Source organism: Odontesthes bonariensis, chromosome 11 (genome assembly GCF_027942865.1).
Source record: "Odontesthes bonariensis isolate fOdoBon6 chromosome 11, fOdoBon6.hap1, whole genome shotgun sequence".
Taxonomy (NCBI): domain Eukaryota; kingdom Metazoa; phylum Chordata; class Actinopteri; order Atheriniformes; family Atherinopsidae; genus Odontesthes; species Odontesthes bonariensis.
The window spans coordinates 38,862,969-38,887,486 of NC_134516.1; the positions used below are offsets into that span (position 1 = coordinate 38,862,969).

Here is a 24,518-nt window from a genome sequence, read left to right on the forward strand (position 1 = left end):
ATTCTTCTCAACCTGCTTCAGAATGGCAAGTCATGTGCATGTCCTAAAAGGTCCGTAAAAGCACCATAAACGTCCGTTTTCAAAATAATCAACTCACCGGAGTGGTTACTGGTGTGCACTGGTAATCCAGATCAAATTTCGTTGCGAAAAGTTGCTTCTGTCGTGTTTTATTTGACATTTTGTAAATCCCATTGAGTTCTATGGAAGACTGGATGTTCGTTGATATTACTCCGCCACCGCTAAGAAAATAGTTCGAGCATGAACGAGCTGCCAAATAAAACTTTTTATGGGATTTATGCTACTTATTTTAGCACCAAGAAAAAAGCTTAAGTCTGGAAGAGATTTAGTTGTATTCAGAGCTCATAACATTAAACTGCTCCTATACCCAGGATGGTTACTTTTACCTGTAATGGTTAACTTTACTCGGAGCTGGACTTCTACAGCTACTTTTAAAGTAATCTTTAAAAGATAAGATAACACATTGTCTCCATTTTCACAGGTTTTTATTAAGAATAATCACTGACAGAAATGATTTTACATAGAACTTAATACTAAATCAATCCTCTGTTGAATACGCATATAAAAACTTTTATTCAGTAATACAAGCAATAGAATGTATGTTTTTACACATAAAAAGATGGGAGCTCCATTCCCAGGCAGCATTACATCACATTACGGTCATTTTGCAGACACTTTTATCGAAAGCGACTTACAATAAGTGTGTTCCACATTGGTAGGCAAAAGAACTTCAGATATTTAGCATCCATGTTAACAGCCAAATGGGCTCTTGGCGCAAATGAAGCCAAACCCAGTTTTACAGAGATGGTTACCCCAGCCAACTGAAATTTGAAAAAGGAAAAGTCGTAGTTTAGTGTTTTACATGCGATAGTCTTAGTCCAGTTTGGAGAAGCTTAGTATCATAAGCATCCATCCATCCATCTATCCATCCATCCATCCATCCATCCATCCATCCATCCATTTTCTATACCCGCTTAATCCAATTCAGGGCTACCCGGACAGACAGAAACAGCTGGGATTAGAACCAGGAACCCTCTGCTGTGAGGTGACGGTGCTAACCACCACACCACCCTGCAGCCCAACAGGCTTTCATGGAACTTTAGAGTCTGTTTTGATGGGACTAACAACAGCACAATAGCTTTTTCCCCCACTTACTGTCATGTAAACATGTTGTATAATCTGAAGAAATATATCTGATGCATACATCTGACTTTTTCATGCAATATTAGAATAAGAACTAAAAATATCAGATGATCAGACACTGATGTGACTTACGGGTGGAGCGTAAATACATGCAGGGATAGCTGGTGGGAGTAATTTGGGAGTGCCAGTTGGTGTAGTAGAACCCCTGACGGTCAATCCACATCCAACGGCCCTGAGAGACAAAGAATATTTGTATGAGAAAGTGCTGTCTGAGTTTATACATTTACTCTCAGTCTCCTTTAGAGCAGGTCCTGGGTTTGGTCTGGACTGACAAAGTCTTCATAGCAGACCTGCAGGTTGAAGCCTCCCAGCCAGACAGTGCTCGTTCCCTTTACTATCCGTTGGAGGAAGCTGTACTGTCTGGGATCAGGGACTGAAGCCAGGTGGCCATCCAGATTGTTGCAGTACTCCTGTAGAACCAATGAGGCATAGAAAGAATTCAATCGGAATCAACAAGAAAACCCTTCACAAAGTCAGCCATGCAAACACGAGAAAACTAGATTAAACAAGATTAACCGAATCAGCCAAAAACACCGACTGATCAATGGTAAAAATAAACAAGAAACAAAGAAACAGTGTAAGAGTTTTCAATTTTACATCACACCAAAGCTTAAAGTCAAATTCAATGAAAACAATGGGGGAAAAATAGCTTGTAGCCACTCTGTGGTAGCTTGAGAAACATCAGCTGTGTCTTTACCTCGGCGTCATACCAGCTCTTGGGGGAGCTGAAAAACCTGAAGCACTGGAATCCATGAAATTCCCAGCCTTCCGGACAGTTTAGACGAACTGTGGGAGCAGAAGAGCGAGCATTGACGTGACTTTAACTGAGGACTTTCACAGACTAAAACATCACCAGTTATAGCCTCCTTTACAGCAGTTAGTGGTGGTGTTAAACATCATTGATTGGTGGGATATGAAGAGACTTTGGGTTTAACTTGTACAGCGCTTATTTTCTACAATCACACATGGATGAACATTTTGCGGACAATGACCTTTTGGTTGGAGGACTACCGCTCTGCCATCTGAGCCATGGCCAAAAGTGTTTCCAAAGTATGTTGATGCTTCATTAACTACCAACTTCATTCATGGGTGAATTAGAGGAAAGGCTGCTTACCTTCAGGTGCTGCTGCCTCCTCAACTACATCGGCTGAACAAACACCAAGAAGCAGACATAAGCAGTTAAACTATTGATCTATATTCCCATACACTCCAATGACATTTTGAAATACTTCAACAAGATTGTGAATACCTGGAAATTAGGGCTGGGCAATTTTTCATCTAATTAATCACATGATTTCCCTGATTAATCACAATTAATCGCATTTGTACTCAAAACCCAAAAATGAATTCAAAAGTAGAGTATAGCTTTTAGCATTTAGTTTTATTTGAAATGTGCTGCCATATGAATGAAAGTGCCATAACATTTGTTGTGCAAACACACTTTTAACATCAGCATCTTTCTGTAGTTTTTATGTAGAAGCCTCGCTCCACTGTCTGTTTCCTTGAATGACTTGCTGCTATCAGTTGTGTGTTTTGCCTTTAAGTGATATTTTAGACTGGAACTACTACGCTGAGAAGACAATTCAACTTGGCAGAGTTTACAGATGACTTTGGTTCTGTCGACTCCGCCGTCTGGAAGAACTTTAACATGAAAATGGCCGAGTAAAAGTTCCGTACCCTTCTCCATGTTTGGTGGATCCGCCGATTACTTTCTTTTCCTGTTCCACAGCAGACAGCAACAGACTTTTACAAAATAAAAGCCTGTGAGCAACAGACTTTTACAGAATGAAATAAATAATAAAACAGGGGTGGTCCGTGGCGTAGTGGGTTGAGCAGGCGCCCCATGTACAGAGGCTATAGTCGTTCCCCCTCTCTCTGCCCCCTGCTTCCTGTCTCCCTGAACTTTCCTATCCATTAAAGGCACAAATAACGAGTTAACTCACCCAGCCCTACTGGAAATGTTAGAAAATCTAACAAGTGTAATCTGGTGACAGGTTAGGGGAACAGCCTGAACCTCTGGCCCCTGCAGTGAGGGGCCACAGCAGCTCTGTTTAATGATAAATGATATTTAACCCACATGCTTTGGGTCTGGTCTCTTCAGAGGGAAGAGTTGCTGAAAGTCAATGAAATACAATGCCCTTATGAAAAGTGAAAAGTCATGTGCTGTGGTCTGTGATCTCGGGTCAAATGAACACTTTTGGGACATTTCTGCCGTACATTTATGTTGCGCTCTCCACCAGTATCATCCAAACATTAAAAGAGGGTCTATCTTCGGGAAGAATGGTGTTGTATTTTGTATAGTGTTATCTACCGGCTGGAGAATAGATAACATCACTGTACACTGTACAATACACAGCATAACTGTTCTGTCCAATCTCTTCATAGGTTGAGCAGGCTGCATTCTGGTGATTTTGCTAACAAGCAGGAATGTATCCCCCTTCAAACTGCCTCAGAGCTATCAAACTTTGGTCCGGAAATATTTTAATGTCAGGGTTAGGGTTTGACAGTGTCCAAAAACAGAGGGAACACAGTGTGTCAACATTAGTGATTTAACATAACTATCCAACATTTTCTTTCTTTTCTCTCTCAGCTTCTCCCTTCATCTGCCAGTGGGTTAGGGTTAGGGTAGGGTTAGCCTAACCCTAACCCTAACCCTAACCCCACCACTCCAAGCCACATTTTGAAAATATTCATTTTCAAATATTCATTTTCATAATTTTGATCATTTTCCCCAAAAAACAAATTAGACCCACTACCTCCCGTGATATAACCTTTCCCTGCCACATACCCTAACCTTAAGGGTCACAGGGCTAAAGCCCTAACCCTAAGTCCACCATACCAAGCCAAATTTGGGAATATTAATTTTCATAATCTTAATAATTTTTCCTAGAACCAAATCAGACTCACTACCTCCCTTTATTAGGGTTACCCTAACCTTCACTTCACTAACAACTTCACTAACCCTAACCCTTTGCAGAAGAATTAACGGAATCCCCACAAAACGGCCAGCTGAAGGGAATGCCGGAGATTTCATGGAGAACAAAGTTGGATTAGTAGGTCCTGCTCACCCCCCTGCACTGTGTGTAACAAGAGATGGTCTATACCAACAAGATAAAGCTATAAAAGCTGCAGCAAAGCGTCTCCTGAGTGGGTGTGTTTCATGTGGAATCTAAATGAGAGGACACTGACCGGGTGCAGGTGCTGAGTCCTCCTGTGGGACCTCCTGTGGGACCTCCTGTGGGACCTCCTGTGGGACCTCATCTGCTGTCTCTGTGGAAAAATCACATGAACGTTGGTGTCAGAGAGATCTTACAGTCTCACCGTCTGTGTCATTCCAAGCAAATCCCCATCCAACAGACCTGAAGGCTGGTGTACTTCCTCAGCTGGAGCTGCAGAGGAAAACACAGTAAGCACCATGCATGTTATCTTATTCTTCTGTCCATTCCTGGAGGCTGACGCCTGACTGGTAAACTCAGAAATGGGGTGTCTTACCTGCAAATGCTGCACACAGGAGTAAGGGGAAGAGCAGGAAAGTCTTCATGATGAGTGCCGCTGATGGTTCTGTGTGGAGGAAAAAAAGGAGGATAAAGAGAGCAGAACTCTGAGCTCAGTGAATATAAAGCAGCGCAGCAGGAGTCTCACTTTGCTGGTGGAGGTGAGGAAATGTTGTTCCACGATCTGTTGAGTGATGCAGGGAAGTGAGGAGGCTCTATATAAAGGCTGAGCGAGCTCAGCCAGTAGGTCATGGTCATGTGGGCGGGGCGTGGGCAGTGCCAAACGTGTTGATCTGTGGCCCGGAAAGAAGGAAAACAGTTGCAGCTGACCTCGATCTGATCTGTTTGCTGATGGGACAAAAAGGACTTTGTATGATTTACGACCTTCATTTCATGACCCTTTTCCCTTCTCTATGCGCATCCTGAATGGGTTACTTTGGGGTTGGCATTCCCAAACCTCAATAATTCAGCATGTCAGACCTGGTTACAGACTCGGCATGCTCTACTTAGGCTCAGTAAGTCAGGTTTCATGGCAGCACGGTGGTTTTTTCTCTTATCTCGTGCTGCTTTCCAGGGAGACCAAGAAAAGATTGGGACATTTGTGAGAACTTAGGAAAAGACTGCAATAAGAATCTGGGTCCTCTGACACCAAGCTGTGCTACAGCTCTGCCTCACTGAAACCAAAGCTGTTCATTTCATATTCCACAATTCCACAGGTGCATCACACCAGAGAAGGGACCAAGTCACACATGTGCAAGTCTCAAGTCTCAGCTTTCATGTCTCAAGTAAGTCTCAAGTCATTTTTTCTTGGTCAGGTCAAAGTCACCTTATTATTGCAATTTTACCTGCAGAATCTGATCTTAATAAAGTGAAAAGACAAGATATAAGTAACTGTCCCCCACCCCCACCCCGTATCATATCAAGCTAACGTTAGCTAACTACCGACTAGGCTAACAGGATAATATTAGCTAATTTGATGAGCACTTTCTGGTCAGAATGGATCTTCAAATGAGGAACAAAGTTGGAAGTTGTCGTCTGGCTGTCTGAGATGTTGATGCCGCATGTCTTGCACTGTGCTGTTCGTCTTTTGCCGTCAAAATGGTGATTATGAAAGCCGAAGACAATGACTCTCTGTCCCCCTGCCGCTGACATGTTGATGCATATCTGATATGAGTTTATTCTCTCCAATAAACACGTAAGGTACGTAGAGAGGGCATGACTGATTGACAGGGTAGGGATCCAATCATGACGCCATTCTCAGCCTGCGCTCCTAACCCATATTATTTTTTAAATTGATTTATCAATTTTATATTCAAACTGAAAACATGAACTGAATAACACTCAAGTCATTCAAGTCATCGTGTCTCAAGTCAAGTCAAGTCCCGAGTCTTTAACTTCCAAGTCCGAGTCGAGTCTCAATTCTTTTATTTGTTGTAAAGTCAAGTCACAAGTCATCAAAACAGCGACTCGAGTCGACTCGAGTCCAAGTCACAGTGACACGAGTCCCCATCTCTGCATCAGACACTTACTCTGATCAGCCTCCTCACATTGTTTCACTGATGTTAAAACCTGCGTATGACATTTGTATTGTAAATGAACAATGTAGGAGTAAGTGTTAGCGTGCATTCACCCCGCGATGGACCGGGAACCTGGCGAGGTGCACCCCGACTCCTGCCCCGGGGGCAACTGGGATAGGCTCCAACGCCCTGCAACCCTGGGTTGGATAGATGAACGGCTGGATACTGTCATTTTATTTATAAAGCGCCAAATCACAGCAAAAGTCTATCAAGACACTTCAAAAATACAGTCCAATTCAAGCTAATTACAATCCAATTCATTCAATTCCAAATTGGTCCAATTCGTACAGAGCCAATAAAAAGAAAAAGTTAACGCGATAATAACGGGTTAACTCACCCAGCCCTAATGATTAACCAGTTAACTGGAATTGGACTGATTTGGAATTGAATGAATTGAGTTCTGATTGGCTTTAATTGAATCGTGTCTTTGAAGTGCCGTGCCATCATTTGTTGTAATTTGGCACAATGTAAGTCAAATTGAATTGAACATTTCTTTAATTTTAATGATCAGTAAGTAAGAAATCATTGGAAGTTTTCCTGAAGTGAAAGATGATGTATGAGTGAGATCAGTTGCTGTTTATGATGAGATCAGATAAGATCAATAAGAACGTCACATTCTGCAGTTAAACGTGAGATATGTCCACACCTGAGAAGTCCTCAGATAAAACTAAACTCATTTAGTTGTCATTACTGTAAGTCTGCAGTTGATTAACCAACATGGATGTTAACATATCATTTTTATCTGTCAAGGACATGAAATGTTTGCTGGAAACAATCATAAGGAAATACTGGAATGCAGTCATATTGGCAGATCCCAGTCAGACATGATTGGCCAGACTCATACAGTTTTATGATACGTGGGAGGGTTGGCAACGTTTTGTCCTGATATTCAAGTCAATAAAGGAAAAGGGTCAAGTCGACTTGACCTAAATAAAGCTCACCCAGTCTAATAGAACTGCCTTGCAATCTGTGTTTACCTCAGTAAGCCTGTGGCATTAGGCTCACCCCACTTTTAAGACGCGTTTCTTCATTCCACTTCTATGAATGAGCATAAACTCACAATGTGAAATACCTCAGAGGGGCTGGAGCCCACCACAGCCGACACCCAGCGAGAGGCCCAGAGGTCCCTGGACTGGTTGTGAATCTGAAAATAAGTAGAGCTCAGAAACATCAATCATAATATCAAAGCCTGAAAACCCGATTAAATCACACTTCACTTGGTTAACTCAACACAGAAGCGGTTTGGTTCTATTTAAAATGTTAGTTCCAGCAGCAGTTTTTCTCAGTGGAATCTTTGGAAATGTATAAAATTGGGAGTGATAATGAGTGTCATGGTCTTAGGAAGGTATTTGACCCACATGCAGAGACTCTCCGGAGGCAGAATAAAGTTTGTTATAAAAAATGAAGAATGGAAGTGTCCTTTGTCCTGGGGAACGGTGAAGAGAGACTGGATCACTGAAACAGAAGTGGAGATGGTGAAAAACTGGGTACTTTTGAGTTGGAAAGGTTTGGTGGAAGGACGACTTACTGCTGATGGTGAAGGCAGTTTGTCCTCCAGGGAGAGGTGAGAGGAGTTTGATTGTCCAGACGAGTATGGAGGAGCAGTTAGAGCTTCCAGGAGTCCAGAGAGAGCCGGGCGAAGGTGAAGGCTGGAGGGGGGACAGGGTTCGCAGGGGGTGGGTAGTGATGTGGCGTTTGATGCGAGGCCTCGGAGCATGTGTCGAGCAAAAAGGGGCGAGCCAGATGAAGCGTTGGTTCGAGGCTTGTATCCTTTCCGTAAAAATCACGTGACTGATGACAAACGAGGCCTCGGATTCAGTGTACACGTCACTGATTCATTTTGAGCGTCACTACCGCATAAAAAGGATTGAACCTTGCGGCACTTCGAGGGTTTTGAGTTGGCGTTTGGTATTGGTGAGAGGTAGAGTGTGCGTTGGTTGTATCAGAGTTAGTGGTTAAGTTCAGTTATTATATCAGTCATTATATCATCAATTATTATTATTATTATTATTATACTGCATTAGAATATATCGTAATTAGGTTAGAATAGTGTTAGAATAGTTATATAGGATATATATAGGATAGGACATAGTAGGATATATATATATATATATATAATAAACAGTAATATTATGTAATCTCAATTATTAATAGTTTTTTTCCCCTTTTTACTATAGGTGACCTTTGGCATCTGCTGGATAGCACTGTTGGACAGAGCAGGCAAAGCTCAAACGCCACAGCAGATGCAACAATTGAAGCAGACCGCTATTTAGCTGAGATTAATTTGGAGACACATGAGGATCCACTCATATATTGGAGCAAACAAAAGCACCAGTTTCCACATTTGTATCAGCTGGCACTGACATCTTTATGCACTCCGGCATCTTCAGTGCCATGTGAAAGGGTATTTTCAAAAGCTGGCGAGATTGTGTAAAAAAAAAGGAATCGTTTGAACCCGAATACTGTTAAAAAGCTTCTTTTTTTAAATAAAAACCAATAACTTATATTTGTGTTGTTGCCCATACTGCTCGGTTACAGTTTATTCCTGACTCCCGGTCCCATAAGCACTTTCATACTCCCAGTTCCATAAGCACTGTAGTCAGTGTACATCATTGATATATTTCATTTGAGTGATCAACACCATAGCACTCAATAATACTTCCATATATGCAGTTTTCACACATTTATTTTCATTGAGACACAGTGACAACAATTGTTTATTTTATATTGCAGGATGCTCTAACTCAGGGTTAATTTAGTCTGTCATATATTCCTTTTGCACAGCAGGTGTCACTAGAGAGACCGTTTCAATGAGGCTTCGGGTAATGAACCTTTTGGCGAACCTTTGGGCTGGAAAGCCTCATTGGTTCATGAAGCCTCGTTTTGCCATCATTAGTGGTGGCTTGATAAGAGGAGGCTGCGGTTGCCAGTCGTGGATTGAGAACCATGAATCAGACAGCGGGTGCAGAGATCTCAGGAGACGAATCTGGATGACCTGTTTTCTGGAGATCACAGAGGAGTCACCTGGTAGCAGATTAGATAAGGTTAGTTCTAAAATAGACCACAGACCCTAGGAGTATAAAGAACTCTAGGGAGAGTGGCCTGGAGTATAGCAATCCCCTCCTCTTATCCTGTAGCTTGATGAGTCTGGATGCAACTCAGGTGGGAGCAATCACCAGCTGGTCAGCCCTCTGGATGAGGCTCCATGGCTCCCTCTGGTGGAGAAAAGAGAACCCAAACCCCTGCTTCCTGACAATAAGCTCCTTTTAAAGCTTACTCCAGGCATAAGGAGCACTGAGGGTCTGACTGCACCGTGGGTTAGGGTTAGCAGGTTTTAAAAAGAAGTTTACTTGTGTCTAGAGATGAAAGTGGGTCATTAACAATGTCTTTGCCACGAACAGCAGCCGCTACAACAACCTTCTCTGTTTAAGAGAAGAATATCCGAAAGCATTTGTTACAAAGCATACGTGAACATCCAGTTATTCTAAGAAAAGACGATGAAGTATGAAGCATTTAGAAAACATCCCCATAGTCTAACAGGGACAAAAAAGAACACTGTAGAAGTTTCTGACTGCAAAGATAAAGCGTTCATTTAACTTTTAGTCTGAGTGCCCTGGAATGTAAAGAAGCTGTTGAAACAAAAAGCAGTTGAACCAGTCGTAAAGTAATTTCGTGTGACTAACATAATGCTCTCATGCTAATGGATGATGGATCTCATGATGTTGGAATCACAGCCGTTCCTCTTATTTTGAGGAAGTTTCTGCCTAAGATGTCCATCAGACACCAAAACTTGAACAGTTATGCTTTTGTTTGTGACCGGATCATGCATAATCTGACATTATCACATAAATTAGGAGCTGCTCACATGTAATAACTGTTCTGTAAGCACCAGAATCGTATAGAAAAACAACATCTTTACCCTCGACTGTAAGGGGGATGTATGGTATAGTAAAGCTTGAATATAAAAACAGTGAACAAGCCTGCAAAGATTTACTGGATGTGATTAAATGCCTTGTATCTAAACATACAAAAAACATCCCTCTTAAACGTAGAAAACAAACGCTGCCCTGGTTTAACCCCACATTATGGCAACTGATTAAGGAAAGGGACGCAGCCTTGAAAAAATGTCTGAAATCTGGCCTTGATAGTGATCGCTTAACATATAAAAGCCTCAGAAACAAGGCAACATCACAGTTTAGAAAGGCTAAAGCCAACTATTTCCTGGAGATTATAACACAAGCAAAAAGTAACTCAAAAATATTGTGGAGAACAATTGACCAACTCTCTGGTAAAGAAAGTAAAAAGAGTGCACCTATACAGCTTAAATTAAATGGTAGATCATATGACGATAGTTTAGTAATCGCCAACTGTTTTAATGATTATTTTATTGATTCCGTTTTAGAATTGGGCAGTAATTCATCAGATCTCCATCTGCCAAGGGTTGTTGAAAACAATGTTACTTTTATGAATTTTAATAATGTAGATGAAACAAAAATAGCCACAATTTTATCAACAATATCACAGTCCAAGGCAAAAGACATCTGGGGCTTTGACACTTCTCTACTGAAAAACTTTAAGGATGTTTTATCTATTCCCATTATGTACATTGTAAACAGATCATTGGAGGAAAACGTTTTCCCCAATACTCTTAAAACAGCAATAGTAATTCCAATCTTCAAAGGAGGGGATAGACAGAATGTTACAAATTATAGGCCAATAAGTATACTACCAGCAATCTCTAAGGTGCTTGAAAAAACAGTGTCAGAACAGTTAATAGCACACTTCAATGAAAGAAATTTATTACACCCCATGCAGTTTGAATTTAGAGCTAACCACTCTACAGACGCTGCATGTTGTTTTTTTATTGAACACATTAGGGCAAATCTGGACAAGGGAGGAGTAGTGGGTGCAGTGTTTTTAGATCTACGAAAGGCATTTGACACTGTAAACCACCCAGTACTCCTCTCCAAATTAGCTAGCTTTCAGTTGTCTCCAAGTGTATTGGATTGGATTGAGTCTTATCTTTTAAATCGTTCCCAGTGTGTCAGGATAAAGGATAAAACATCATCCCTCAGAACATGCTCTATGGGGGTACCGCAAGGTTCCATTTTGGGGCCACTTCTGTTCAGCGCATACATCAATGACCTCCCAAAAGTATGTGATGGTGTGGAAATATTGATGTATGCTGATGATACAGTATTGTTCACACATGGCAAAGACTTAGAACAAGTTGCAAACACACTGACACAAACTCTCACTAAGGTTACCAAGTGGTTGACCAATTCTTGTCTTACACTTAATACTGATAAAACTGTCACCATGTTTTTTAAAAACAGATGTAAACTAAAGTCTGTACCAAATATATATGTAAGTGGAGAACCGTTGAAAAATGTTGATGAGTTTAAATATTTGGGAGTGACTTTAGACTCCACACTTACTTTTAAGAAACACATTAAAAAACTGGGCAACACTGTGAAATACAGCATAGCAAATTTGAGACATATTCGCAATTCCCTAACTGTTGATGCTGCAAAGACCTATGTAAATGCCATGATAATGTCTCATTTACACTACTGTATGTCAAGCTGGTCTCAGGCTACCAAGACTGCCATGAAATCAATTGCATCACTTTACAAACAAGCTCTTAAAGTTTTGGACAGACGTCCCTCTCAATTTCACCACTGTGTCATACTGGACAAGTATAACTTGCTCAGCTTTGACAACCTCATCCTATATTCTGATATACGCCTCATGCACAAAATTATCCACAATACCGCTCCACCACCTCTGAAAACCTTCATCCATCCTTGCTCTGAACGCACAAGCAGAGCAACTAGATCTACCAGCAGGGGAAACTGTAGCCTCCCAAGTCGGCGCACTGCATTTGCACAATCTGCCTTTTCTTTTAGAGCAACGAAGCAATGAAATACCCTTCCCACCCACATAAAAAACATTGCAAATATCAATACCTTTTCACGTGAAGTGAAGCAATGGCTTTTATGTAATCAGTCTTGTCACCACTAATAGATTTGCACATGACTGTTTTGACTTTTTGCTGAGCATTTGCATATGATAATCTTTTTATGTTGTGTGCGTATGTGTGTGTGTGTGGTCTTTGCCTGAGTGACTGCTTCTATTTTATTGTATTTTATGTTTCTAACCTGCCCAGGGACTGCAGATGGAAATTAGCTGCTAAGCTACAATCTGGTGCAGGTCATCTTTTTACTTTTGTCATTAATGAGCTTTGCACATGGTCCCTGACTAAATAAACCAAATAAAAAAAAAATAAAAAAAAAGAATATTTCCCAGCTCTAATATCTACATTTTTACTCGAAAAACGTGTTTACAATTCAGGTGACCTGAGTTTTCTGTTGTCTCGTCATGCTGACTGTCCATCCGTTCATAGGTCCAGCCCTTCCACCCCATCTTCGTGTCCCTCTCTGCTGAGGACAACCAAAGACCCAGAGGCCACCTGTCGTCACCTCCCCTCCATCCCAAGGAAGGCGTGTCAGGATTGTACAGCAGGACCCAAAAGCAGGAGTTCCTGATGGAGGAGGCAGTAATAATGAGGGTTTTATTCTTTACAAGGAAATCAAAGAGCAAAAAATATGCCAAAAGACAATTACCTGAGTGGATATAAAAGCATGCGCAAAGTGGTGCAATGCATACCATTAAAAACAATGGCTGCTTTAGTGGTATTAGAAGACTTTGAAATGGTGCAATTCGAAGAGAGGGTGTGTTCAGAGACAGAGAGGATTTGCTGGCACATGATGGCCAACCGATTGGGACTGTGCCAGTCTACCCTGAGCCGAGCCATGCCAGCTGTGTGGGACAGAATTATCCGCATCTCAGCCACGTATATCAAATTCCCACAATGCAGTTGAACAGGCCAACATTTAAGCTCAATTTGAAGCGAGAGCCGGTTTTGTAATCGGAGCTATCGACTGCAAACACATTGCTATAAAAGCGCCATCACATGATGAATTTGTATGTTAACAGGAAACATTTTCATTCGATCGATGTACAGATCATATGTGATGCGTAAATGCAATTAACCAACATTGTGGCGAGGTGGCCTGGTTCAACGCACGATTCATACATTCTGAGTACCAGCATCGTTGGGAACAGACTTACAGGCTGGGACTGTGCGTGATGGTTGGCTTCTTGGTGAGTAACTTTATTCGTGTAATTGTCCTAATATTATTCCCCGTGACGTGCACTGAGTATGTGCGCCCCCAGTTTCTATCCCGTCTTCACAGCATCATTATTATATTATATATATTAGTTGGTGGTTAAAGTTAGTTTCTTGCTGTTTTTTGCTGGTTAAACTTCAGCTTAAGATCTTTCTAACAAGCCCCTGATCATCTCTGTGGGCAAATGTTATTAAGTAGGGGCGTGGACAGGGGGGAGTCGGGTGCTCCGACATGTGCGCTCAGTTCCACGTTGATTGGGATGTCCAAAGGAAAAGTGCTTGGATTGATGCGTGCGCACAGATTCATACATCCGGATATTTCTGTGAGTAGGAGGGCATTTGGGTTTGAGCGCACGCCATGTTTCAGTAGGAAATCCACGCAAGTCTTTGTACATGAGGCCCCTGGTGTTCTTAACAAAGCTTCAAATGTCCATTTAGGGGTTCATTTGGTAAACTGTACAGGAATATTTGCATCAAACACATCTTTGAGTCCAGGAAAATGGCTCAAAAGATTCTCACCCTGTTCTTGAGTGGTTCCTGCAGTTTTTGTTGTGATTAGCTCACCCACCTCAGCAGTGTATGACACTGTTTGGGGGGCGATCTCCTTCAATCGGACACCAGTCTGACCCCATGATTATCATGAGGTGAGCACACTTTACCTGATCTGATCTGACGCTATACATTTATTTTGACTTGTAAGGCAGTTTAGTGAACCTTGGATGCCACGCCCACTTTAACTGATCTTCATGTGCACTGCCCCTTTAAATATGTATTTTTGTTTGGTGTTGTAACCCTTTTGTTTTAGGCCCTTTTCATTTAATAGTAGATTTATTGCTGTTTTTTTGCTCATTCCTTTTGTAGGGTTGTCTTTAATCTTTATTTCCACGCTCTCTTACTTCCGCTTGAAAAGGTGAGTTATTACAGTTTGCTGTGTGTGTTTTTTGTAATTATTACTCATCTGAGTCTTGGCCAGGACAATGTTATAAAGATATTCTAAAGATCAAGAGTCTTATCTCCTGCTTAAAAAAAGGAGAGAAAAGAATATTGAAATGTATTTTTGTTTTATATGTGTGTGTATGTTTTGTACATGAGAGAACTTAAGTGTTTTTAAACACTAAACCATTGGGTACCGGGAGTTGTTTTTGCCTTTTCCTCCCACCAGATGGCGTTGTGAGCACGGTGGCGGAGTCCGGAGCCTAACCACGCACACCTGCGAGCAGTTTCCCTTCATCAGGGAGAAGCATTTAAGGAGCATGCTGCCAGGCCTTCGGCGCCTGAGTGTTAGCCATACTGGTAACTTCGAACCTCAAGTCTTGTACCTTTTTGGGATCCTTCCATGAATATTTACCTGTCCTGTCTTTGTTCCCCGAGGTTACTTCCCTTCTTGGTTGAACCAAGCCTGGTTACCCGCAGTCTAAATTCCTCACCTGAAAACTCCGTATTCCCGGATCAAACCCATGACTGGCAGCCTCGACCTCCTTCCATGCTTCATTCCCTGATCGAACCCTGTCCGCTCTCCGCCATGCTCAAAGTAAGAAACACTATCAGGATCCAAGCTGCTAAACCTTCCAGAGCCCCATTGTATCCTCCCTCCACCTGTTAGGGTTAGGGTCTCTGATCATCTTAATTTCTGCAAAGACCCTCTTACAGCTCAATAACCTGTGCTCCCGTCTTCCAGAGTTCCAGCCGTTTCCCTGGTTTCCACTCAGCTGCCTTCTAGGAGATTTCCAGCCTGCAAATTTGCAATTTTCACTTTTTGGGGTCGTGCTACAGTTCTACTTCTACATATTATGCCTCTTTGCTCAGCTGGTACAAAAGTACAACATGTATTTACATAAATATTTGTATATACTTTGCCATTTTGTTTTTGTTGTCTGGGAGTGTAACTCAGGACCGTTACAGTCAGGATGTCTGCAGTATACACAGGCTGTGTTTGAAACCGCATACTTCTCCTACTAACTTTTTGAGTTAGTATGCGAGTTTGAGTAAGCAGAAGTTCCCGGATGCATACTAGATTCTCTGAAATGTTGGGTATGCATCATGAGGTTACTACTCATACTCAAACTACCCAAGATGCAACGTAACGTGACGTCGCCAATCGTCATTTCCTGTCAAAACGGCAGTTTCAGGCTAGCTACAACGAGGGTAGGTTCACTTCCTGTTTTCAAAACAAAAGCACCAATTGTATGGTAATGGCTTTCCCTATGATAAAAGGCAACGGGTATTTTATTTTGTAAAAATAACTGGAAGTGCGTTGCTCACTGCGGCTAGCTTTAGTAGCGCCGAATTCGTGGGAACCAAATTGTAAACAGCCTGTATTTTGTCAGGTTTTCAACACGTTGGGGATCTAAACGACTACTTTCTCTCCTGAAAATGTCAGTTACCATGGAAACATCCAGAGGAAGAATGCCCTGCTGTTTTACTGCAGCGGGAGTAATAACGCTGGACAAAGTCACACATCACATAATATTAACTGCAGAGTTAGTTTCTACAGTTAACAAGATAAATGAATTACTTGAGGTTCGGTGTCAGAGCTTTCATTTACTGCACCGGATATCCCAAATACCTGGCGTGAACCCCAACCCTGTAAATTCCATGATCTGAATGATATGAAACAGTATATTTAGACATAATTAAACACGGTCTCACCCCTGGAAAGTCTGTGAGGATTTGAAAGAGACGAAGGATATCTATAGATCTGTAACTGCAGAGCTCATAAAGTCCAATCTGAGTTTACAGATCAGGCAAACAAGAAACACGTGTGGCAAATTATAAACTAATAATAAAGAGATAAATAATAACTAATAAACTCATCTACAGTCAAACTGGAGAATAAAAACACAATGCAATGATCGTGAAAAATAGAAAAATACATCAAATGTTAATTTCACTGTTTCATGAAAACTACGAGTTGATCCTGAATCTGATGGCAGCCTCTAAAAAGCTAGGACAGCTCCGTGTTTCCCACTGTGTAGCATCCCCTCTGCTTTACCAACATCTGGAACCATCTGGAACCCAGGAGCCCAGCTGCTGGACCTTTGGGAGAGGAATGATAGAGAGGATTCCCGGCTCTTCTTTGTTGGATTTGAACTGTTTTCAGGTCTGGACTGCAGGCAGACGAGTTGGAACTCCCCACCAATTAGTTTAGAAGTGAAGAAGCCTTTCGGATGAAAGGTGAAATGTCTTCGAGAATCTAAAAGAAGTCCAGCTGCCCTTCTTCAAGCTCTTAGGATTACCTGGATGACTGAGAATCTACACCTAGAACATTTTTTATCAAAGTCATTAGTGCTGTAATCTGGAAACTTCAGGATGTAAACAGGAATCAGCTGAGTTTAAAGACCTGTGTCCACCCCAGTGTCTCTGGTATAGATGCTGTTCTATCATAGTTTCATTGTGTTGTTATAGACAAGAAATGAAAACTGATTTGAATGATTTGAATGATCGGAGCACGTGAGAAGCCATCGTCAGCTTTCCCACTTTAGTTTATGGTTTCCCTGAGCTCCACTTTTGGTTTCTGTTGGATAAAAACTTCAGTTCTATCATCACTGTGGCTCTGGACTGCTGCTTCCTGCACTCCAACTGAAGTCAAACCAAGACAATCAATCATGTTGAAGTGATTTAGTAAAGAGAGCTGAGAGTCTGTCGTCATGCTGAAAAATTAGCAGAGTGGCTAACTGTAGGAAAATAAAGTCTCTTTATTGTCACAGTGGTATTTGCATGAAAGAGATGAACTTTATTTTAAAGTTGGCACACATACACAAAACTGAGGTGTATCTGTCTCCTGATGAGAAGAAAAGTGTTAACGGGGTTGTGTGTTCATGTGCCCAGCCCGTGAGCACACATCGTCTTCTTTGATTGGTCAATCTTGTAAATGAATGAGTGAATAAAAACGTCCGAGACGAGGCTGGCGCCGCTCCGCTTCCCGATGCCACGGCAACAGTTTCCCAGCACTCAGAGGACAAATACAGGGCGGAGGACGGGAGGGGAGGCAGGACGGGCGGACGGATGGATGGATGGATGAAAGACTGGAAATAAGACTTCTTTAGTCGTCTAACTCCTCCTTTATGGAGGTGTTTACACTAAGTCTCTACCCACTGAACAATAAGCACAACTCAGCCCAATGGTACACACTGTGTGCCTGAAACTTCCTGCCACGTGGGACTGGAGGCTGAAATGTTTTCTGATCTGCAACATGGTTATTTTAGATTCTTTATTTGTGGGTGATGGTTGGGTGGATGGAGTGGCAGAGATGATAGGCAGGAGGAACAGGAAGGAGGAGTCAGTTCTGGGAGCAGTACTTCCAAAAACACACTGCGGAAGAAAGAAAGAAAGACTTGGTTAGATTTCTACACAGTTTCTTACTGTTCCTCTAAGGTTCTCTTGGGTCAGCCAGATGCTCGAAATGGAACAGGGGAAGAGGTACTGATGTCAGGGCTAATTGAATCGTGGGGTGCCCTCTGCATGTACCCTTAAGGGCCACGAATTGTTGCATCGTATTATAGCTGAAAGAGGGCCTTCTGGCTCAGATATCAAATCTGGGTTGCCCCGAATGTTGCTACTTTTCTGTTGTTTAAGAATGAAAGCTCACACTCTCAGAGGAGTCATTGGCTATGTTCGAAACTACATACTGCATACTACATACTACATACTGCATACTACATACTGCATACTACATACTACATACTGCATACTACATACTGCATACTACATATTACATACTTCTATACTACATACTACATACTACATACTGCATACTACATACTACATACTACATACTACATACTGCATACTACATACTACATACTGCATACTACATACTGCATACTACATATTACATACTTCCATACTACATACTACATACTACATACTGCATGCTACATACTACATACTTCCATACTGCATACTGCATACTCATCGATCAAACAGGATGCAGAGCGTTTACCCACAATGCATTTTGCTCCTGCCCGAGCCGAAATCAGCCGGCCTGAAGCTGATTTCTCTTAAGCTCTAAACTCTGTAAACTTTAGCAACATTTGAAACATTTTCAGGTGAGAAAGTAGTCGTTTAGATCCCCAACGTGTTGAAAACCTGACAAAATACCGGCTATTTACAATTTTGTTCCCACGAATTCCACGCTACTAAAGCTAGCTGCAGTGAGCAACGCACTTCCTGTTATTTTCACAAAATAAAATACCCGTTGCCTTTTATCATAGGTAAAGCCATTAGGATACAATTGGATGCTTTTGCTTTGAAAACAGGAAGTGAACCTACCCTCGTTGTAGTTAGCTTGAAACGGCCGTTTTGGCAGGAAGTGACGATCGGCGACGTCACGTTACGTTGCATCTTGGGTAGTTTGAGTATGAGTAGTAACCTCATGATGCATATCCAACATTTCGGAGAATCTAGTATGCATCCGGGAACTTCTCGCTCACTCAAACTCGCATACTAACTCAAAAAGCTAGTAGGAGTAGTAGGAGTAGTAGGAGAAGTATGCGGTTTCGAACACAGCCATTGACTTTCTCACCTCTTTTGTTGGTCTTCTTGTTCTGCGATGCCAGGGACTTCCTGTTGTTTTGTTTAGGGCCTATGACCTCTGCACTGGCTCTGGAAGCGGTGCTGTCAACTGCAGAGAGGGTTGCAGTGGTCGGCTTCACCTCTCCGACTGCAGCACCTTGAAGCTTCCCAAACAGATTAATTAATTAATTAATTAAAGCAACAGTCACCTCAATCCCACACCAAGCAGTTTATACTTATACTTCTGTATCGTCGCTGTACACGAATCATAAGTCACTGCTTTCTAATGCCATTTTTTTCCCAGTTGCAACTTTTTAAAAAGTTAGTTACGCTAAGATTTTGCCAGTTACACAGCATTAAAAATGCCAACAATGACCCAAGACGGGACACATGGCAAGAACATCTGGTCACATAGTGGAGATTTAGTCCTCGCCTACCGACGATTTCAGATGTTCTTTGGTAACTAGGTTTTTGAAAAACTGACCCAGAAATACACCTCTTGCATGAACCTCAAAGCTACGTATATTTCCTAAAATAAAATCTGAATACAAATATTGTTTTGGAACTTACAATTTTACTTTTTCTTCCTGGGTTCCTGCCATTTGCTGAAATGAAAGACAAAACAGGTTGATATCAGAGACAAAAGGTGCTTCATAGTCCAGGTTTTCTTTCTGGGCATGTTTGATGAGCGTTTAAAGTAGGGCTGGGCGAGTTAACTCGTTATTGTCGCATTAACTTGTTAGTTATTTAACGCCGATAAACATTTTAACGCAGTTTAAAAAAAAAAAATTTATTGTTATTTTGTGCCTTTAATGGATAGGAAATTTCAGAGAGACAGGAAGCAGGGGGCAGAGAGAGGGGGAACAACACACAGCACAGGGCCGTCCGATGCGGGACTGGAACCGGGGCCAGCTGCAGCGAGGACTGTAGCCTCTGTACATGGGGCGCCTGCTAAACCCACTACGCCACGGATCACCCCTGTTTTATTATTTATTTTATTATTGTAAGAGTCTGTTGCTCACAGGCTTTTATTTTGTAAAATCTGTCGCTCACAGGCTTTTATTTTGTAAAAGTCTGTTGCTCACAGGTTTTTATTTTGTAAAAGTCTGTTGCTCACAGGCTTTTATTTTGTAAAAGTCAGCTGCTCACAAGCTTTTATTTTGTAAAAGTCTGCTGCTCACAGGCTTTTATTTTGTAAAAGTCTGTTGCTGTCTGCTGTGGAACAGGAAAAGAAAGTAATCGGCGGATCCACCAAACATGGAGGAGGGTACGGAACTTTTACTCGGCCATTTTCATGTTAAAGTTCTTCCAGACGGCGGAGTCGACAGAACCAAAGTCATCTGTAAACACTGCCAAGTTGAATTGTCTTCTCAGCGTAGTAGTTCCAGTCTAAAATATCACTTAAAGGCAAAACACACAACTGATAGCAGCAAGTCATTCAAGGAAACAGACAGTGGAGCGAGGCTTCTACATAAAAACTACAGAAAGATGCTGATGTTAAAAGTGTGTTTGCACAACAAATGTTATGGCACTTTCATTCATATGGCAGCACATTTAAAATAAAGCTAAATGCTAAAAGCTATACGCTACTTTTGGATTCTGCGTACAAATGCGATCAATTTTGATTAATCGCATTTAATCGCGATTAATTAGATACATTTTGAATCTAATTAATCATGTGATTAATTCGATTAAAAATTGTAATGGTTGCCCAGCCCTAATGGAAAGCCCTTCCGCTGGGACAGCTCTCCGTCCTGGTTATTCTCATCGGTGTTCTAACCCATCAGTAAACAGAGTAAACAGCGTCGGCGGTACCTCGGGACATGATGGTGATCTGGGAGCTCAGCGTGCTGCTAAATGTCCTGTGCAGCTCCTCCAGGGCTGAGATCATCTTCAGCATTTTGGCTCGTTTATCCGGAGCAGACGTGCTGATGGGGGATCTGCCAGCACTGACGCCCCCTGCAGGCGTTTTGTCAGTTCTGCTTCTTGTAGTTCTATCAGGTCCAGAGGTTTTGGAGCTCAGGGGCCAGTGTTTCATGTTTTCTCTCAGATTTAGGGTGGAAGGTTTTGGCGGGACTGCTGGTGCATAAGTGAGACTCGGAGGAGGATCTGAGGAAAAAAAACAGAAATAACATTAAAGTTTGTTTTGGTGAAAATGTAACTATCAGTAGGAATCATAAAGTAAATGATCCATCAATAAAAAGGAATGTAACACACACTTGATGCCCTTTCAGAAAGCAGCTGAGTTCAGATTCTCGCTCACAGCCTTTTCTCTATGACATCACTCTTAAACACACACATTTCCATGCGATTTTTGGACAGATTCCACTGTTTTACTGCTTACTTGGGGAGTTGCTATGAGACGTTGAGCTGCGACATGAGAATTGTATGGATTGCATTTCAGTGTGTGCGTAATGGTGTGATACTGAAGCAAAGTCTGAGTAACAGCACTCACATTGTTGTAACTTTCTCTCAGTCTGCTTGTTATTGGGCTGTTTTCAGCTGCAACAGTCCACATTAAGCTAAGTCCAGGAACAGCTTCTGTTTTTGCTCCCCTAGTTTCTGAGTTTGGGAACTTATTTGCAGCAAAGCGGACCCCCTGTTAGGCCCCTGATGTTTCCTACTGTCTGCTAAGTTGTTTTTAGAGCTGGGCGAGTTAACTCGTTATTATCGAGTTAACTCGTTAATTATTTAACGCCGATAAATATTTTATCGCACATTAACACAGGTTTTATTTATTTATATATTTTTTTAAAGAATACAAAAAACTTTAAAAACATTTTTTTTTGATTTGCACAACAAATGTTATGGCACTTTCATTCATATGGCAGCACATTTAAAATAAAACTAAATGCTAAAAGCTATACACTACTTTTGCGATTAATCGTGATTAATCAGGGAAATCATGTGATTAATTAGATCAAACATTTGAATGGTTGCCCAGCCCTATTTGTTTTATACACCTTTTCATTCTGTTTTGGTTGTCCAAAGAGTTTGAGGATCTTAGTTTCATGCCCCGCCCATCTCTCTTCCCTCTTTTCTATCCAGTATTCACTCGTGGAAAAAAAAAATCCAACATCTTTAAGATGTGAGAAAGGTTGTAATGGATGGGTTATGATTGGTTGTGAAGATGAGCTGCTGATGTGATCTCAGTATAAGACAGCCGTGTACGGTCCTTCTACTTTCACAGTATTCTCTTTCAGTTCCATAAAACTAACTTGGGTTACCTTTGCTGAATGACAATAACAATGTTAAGTGATAGTGTGGTGGTCTTTTTTTCCCTGAAAGTGACCTGTGAAATGGACCAATGTGAACATAGGGTTAGGGTTAAATGAATGAAAGGGTATATTCTTTCTGTAGATAAGCAAAAGCTATGAAAATGGATGGCTCTTACATTTCTTTCTCCTTTGGACTGACTGTCAGATATTATCTTAATCCCAACCACTGCTTGGCTGCCGTTCCAAATATTGTAGAAACAAATACTCTAATTTGAAATAATGTGGCCACAGGGTTGGGTCTACAGACAGCCGATACCACTGGCAACCTTGAGATTCTCATTGTGTATGAGGGTTTTTAGACGTTACTTTACCTCTGTCAGCGGGGGCCATGTCCACCTGCATCCCATGAATCATCAGCACCATCAGAGCCACCTTCATCCCAGACAGGACAGCTGCTCTGTTTGGCATCGTGGCTGTGGGAGGGAAACCAAGCTCCAGGTTCAAAGTTCGGACGTTTTCCGGACGTTTTCCGGACGCTCTTCTGAAGTTCTCAGTCTGTGTTGCGCTTCCTGATGCTCAACTATCCATCCAACCCGTCAGACTTTTGTTGCTGTGCAGATGGTGTCGATGTTCACTGAGATGAATCCCAAGTTGCTTCGTTGAAATCCAATTCCGTCTGGTTTTTGACTATTATCTGCGACCTGTTACACGAAGAACCGTCGACTCTGAATGATTCTAAACTCCAAAAAGAATTGACTCCGGCTAAAAGTTTCCTCTTTTCCAACCAGACAGTGGTGTTCGTCTACTTTAGCTCCACATCTTCTCTATCTTTCTTTAATCCGTAAAACCGAGTAAGTCTCTCACTTCATATTCCCTGGATGCGCCTCTTAAAGAAGGCTTGTCAGCAGCATGTTCCTCTGCCTAACGCCACTAATCTGGCCTTTATAAACCGGAGTCTGGCCCTGAACGTCTGAGCGACTGCTCGGCGCCGACCAATGACGGCGGCGAGCCCTCTCTGGTTCCACCCCTTCCTTCGGACTGGATCGGTGACATTTGGGGAGTTTGGCGGCGAGCTTTGTGTGTTTGGTGTCAGAGCTATCTTTTTGTGAATGTAGTGTGTGTGTTTAGGGGTGCGTTTAATGTCCGTGTGGTGTGGGTGTGTGCGGCGCTGGCTGTGTAAGCGTTGATAAGGTAGTTCTTAATATGTTTGCTCAGGGGCCACAGAAAGAGAAAGCTTCTCTGACGCATGAGGGCCTGGAGCCACACCGACTGCGAACACACACACACAAAGCCCTCAAATAAAACGTTAAAACGCAGAAACCGACATGACAAAGTTGTGTACATAAATTCTGGGGTCAGTATCAACATGGAGGAAAGGTCGGGAGACACACACAGATTGAAACAAAGAGTCCAGGATGCATATCAAAGGGCACGGAGAGGCTGAGAACCCTCGTCCAGAAAGACGGTTTGTGCCTCTCCTTTTGTCTGACGGCTAATCCCTCAGACAGGAAGTTGACGGAGTGACGCTGGGACACTTCGTCAATAAGCACCACAAACAGTCCCATGCGTCCTCGACCCGTCTGTTTAACTGGGGATGAAGTCAAGATGAACAAAGTTGGACGTCGAGGTGCAGAACGGCACCAAAGATAAGAAGTTCCAGTGTGTGTGTGTGTGTGTCAGTTGCCGGGTGAAGAGAATTCTGCTTCAGAACATCCTTTCATCCATTGTTGCCCTCTGTCAGTCTGCACAGCTTTGACGTTAATGCACCGTGGGTCAGACAGGAAGGGGCAGATATTCAGGGTTTTACCAAATCAAGTCCAAGTCCGTCTGTCTCCATTTCTTTTACCCCAAAAAACTTATCATGAGCTTCAAAACTGAATGGAAGGGTTAATGAAAAAGAATTTCCATCACTTTTAAGCCTGTTGGTTCCATCCCCAGTTTCACCAGGATATGTGTTTCCTAGGACGGGGTGCTGAAACCTGATATGTTCATTGGTGTGTGTATGAGCACCTGATTGTGGCCTGTGATGTAAAGAAGTGTTGTTTAGATAAAGTTATTTGCATATGGTCCTGTTTCTAGTTTCAGGTCGTGCAGATTAGGATGCTCTCTTTTAATTTGAAATATCTAAACTTGGCATATCACTTCCTGTTTATTCATATGTTTTTTGGACATTCAAATGATTATTGAAAATACCTACATTCACTGTTTTTGGCATTTTTGGCTCGTTAAGTGCTTTTCAATCAATTTTCCCATTGAATTTTGGGCCTCACAGATTGCCTTAATCGATTTTGCCTCTGCGAGG

General features: G+C 42.0%; 1 protein-coding gene across 1 annotated transcript; it reads right to left on the reverse strand.

The window, feature by feature from the left end:
• Positions 1–727: 727 nt before the first annotated feature.
• On the reverse strand, positions 728–22,684 carry LOC142391278 (uncharacterized). Its single transcript, XM_075477047.1, has 10 exons — positions 22,588–22,684; positions 20,814–21,107; positions 4,714–4,782; positions 4,581–4,610; positions 4,411–4,491; positions 2,336–2,368; positions 1,919–2,007; positions 1,512–1,631; positions 1,294–1,393; positions 728–839 (listed from the first exon to the last, which is right to left on the reverse strand). Exons 1-10 carry the CDS (start codon positions 22,682–22,684, stop codon positions 769–771), a joined length of 984 nt encoding a protein of 327 aa, XP_075333162.1. The 3' UTR covers positions 728–768.
• Positions 22,685–24,518: the final 1,834 nt, after the last annotated feature.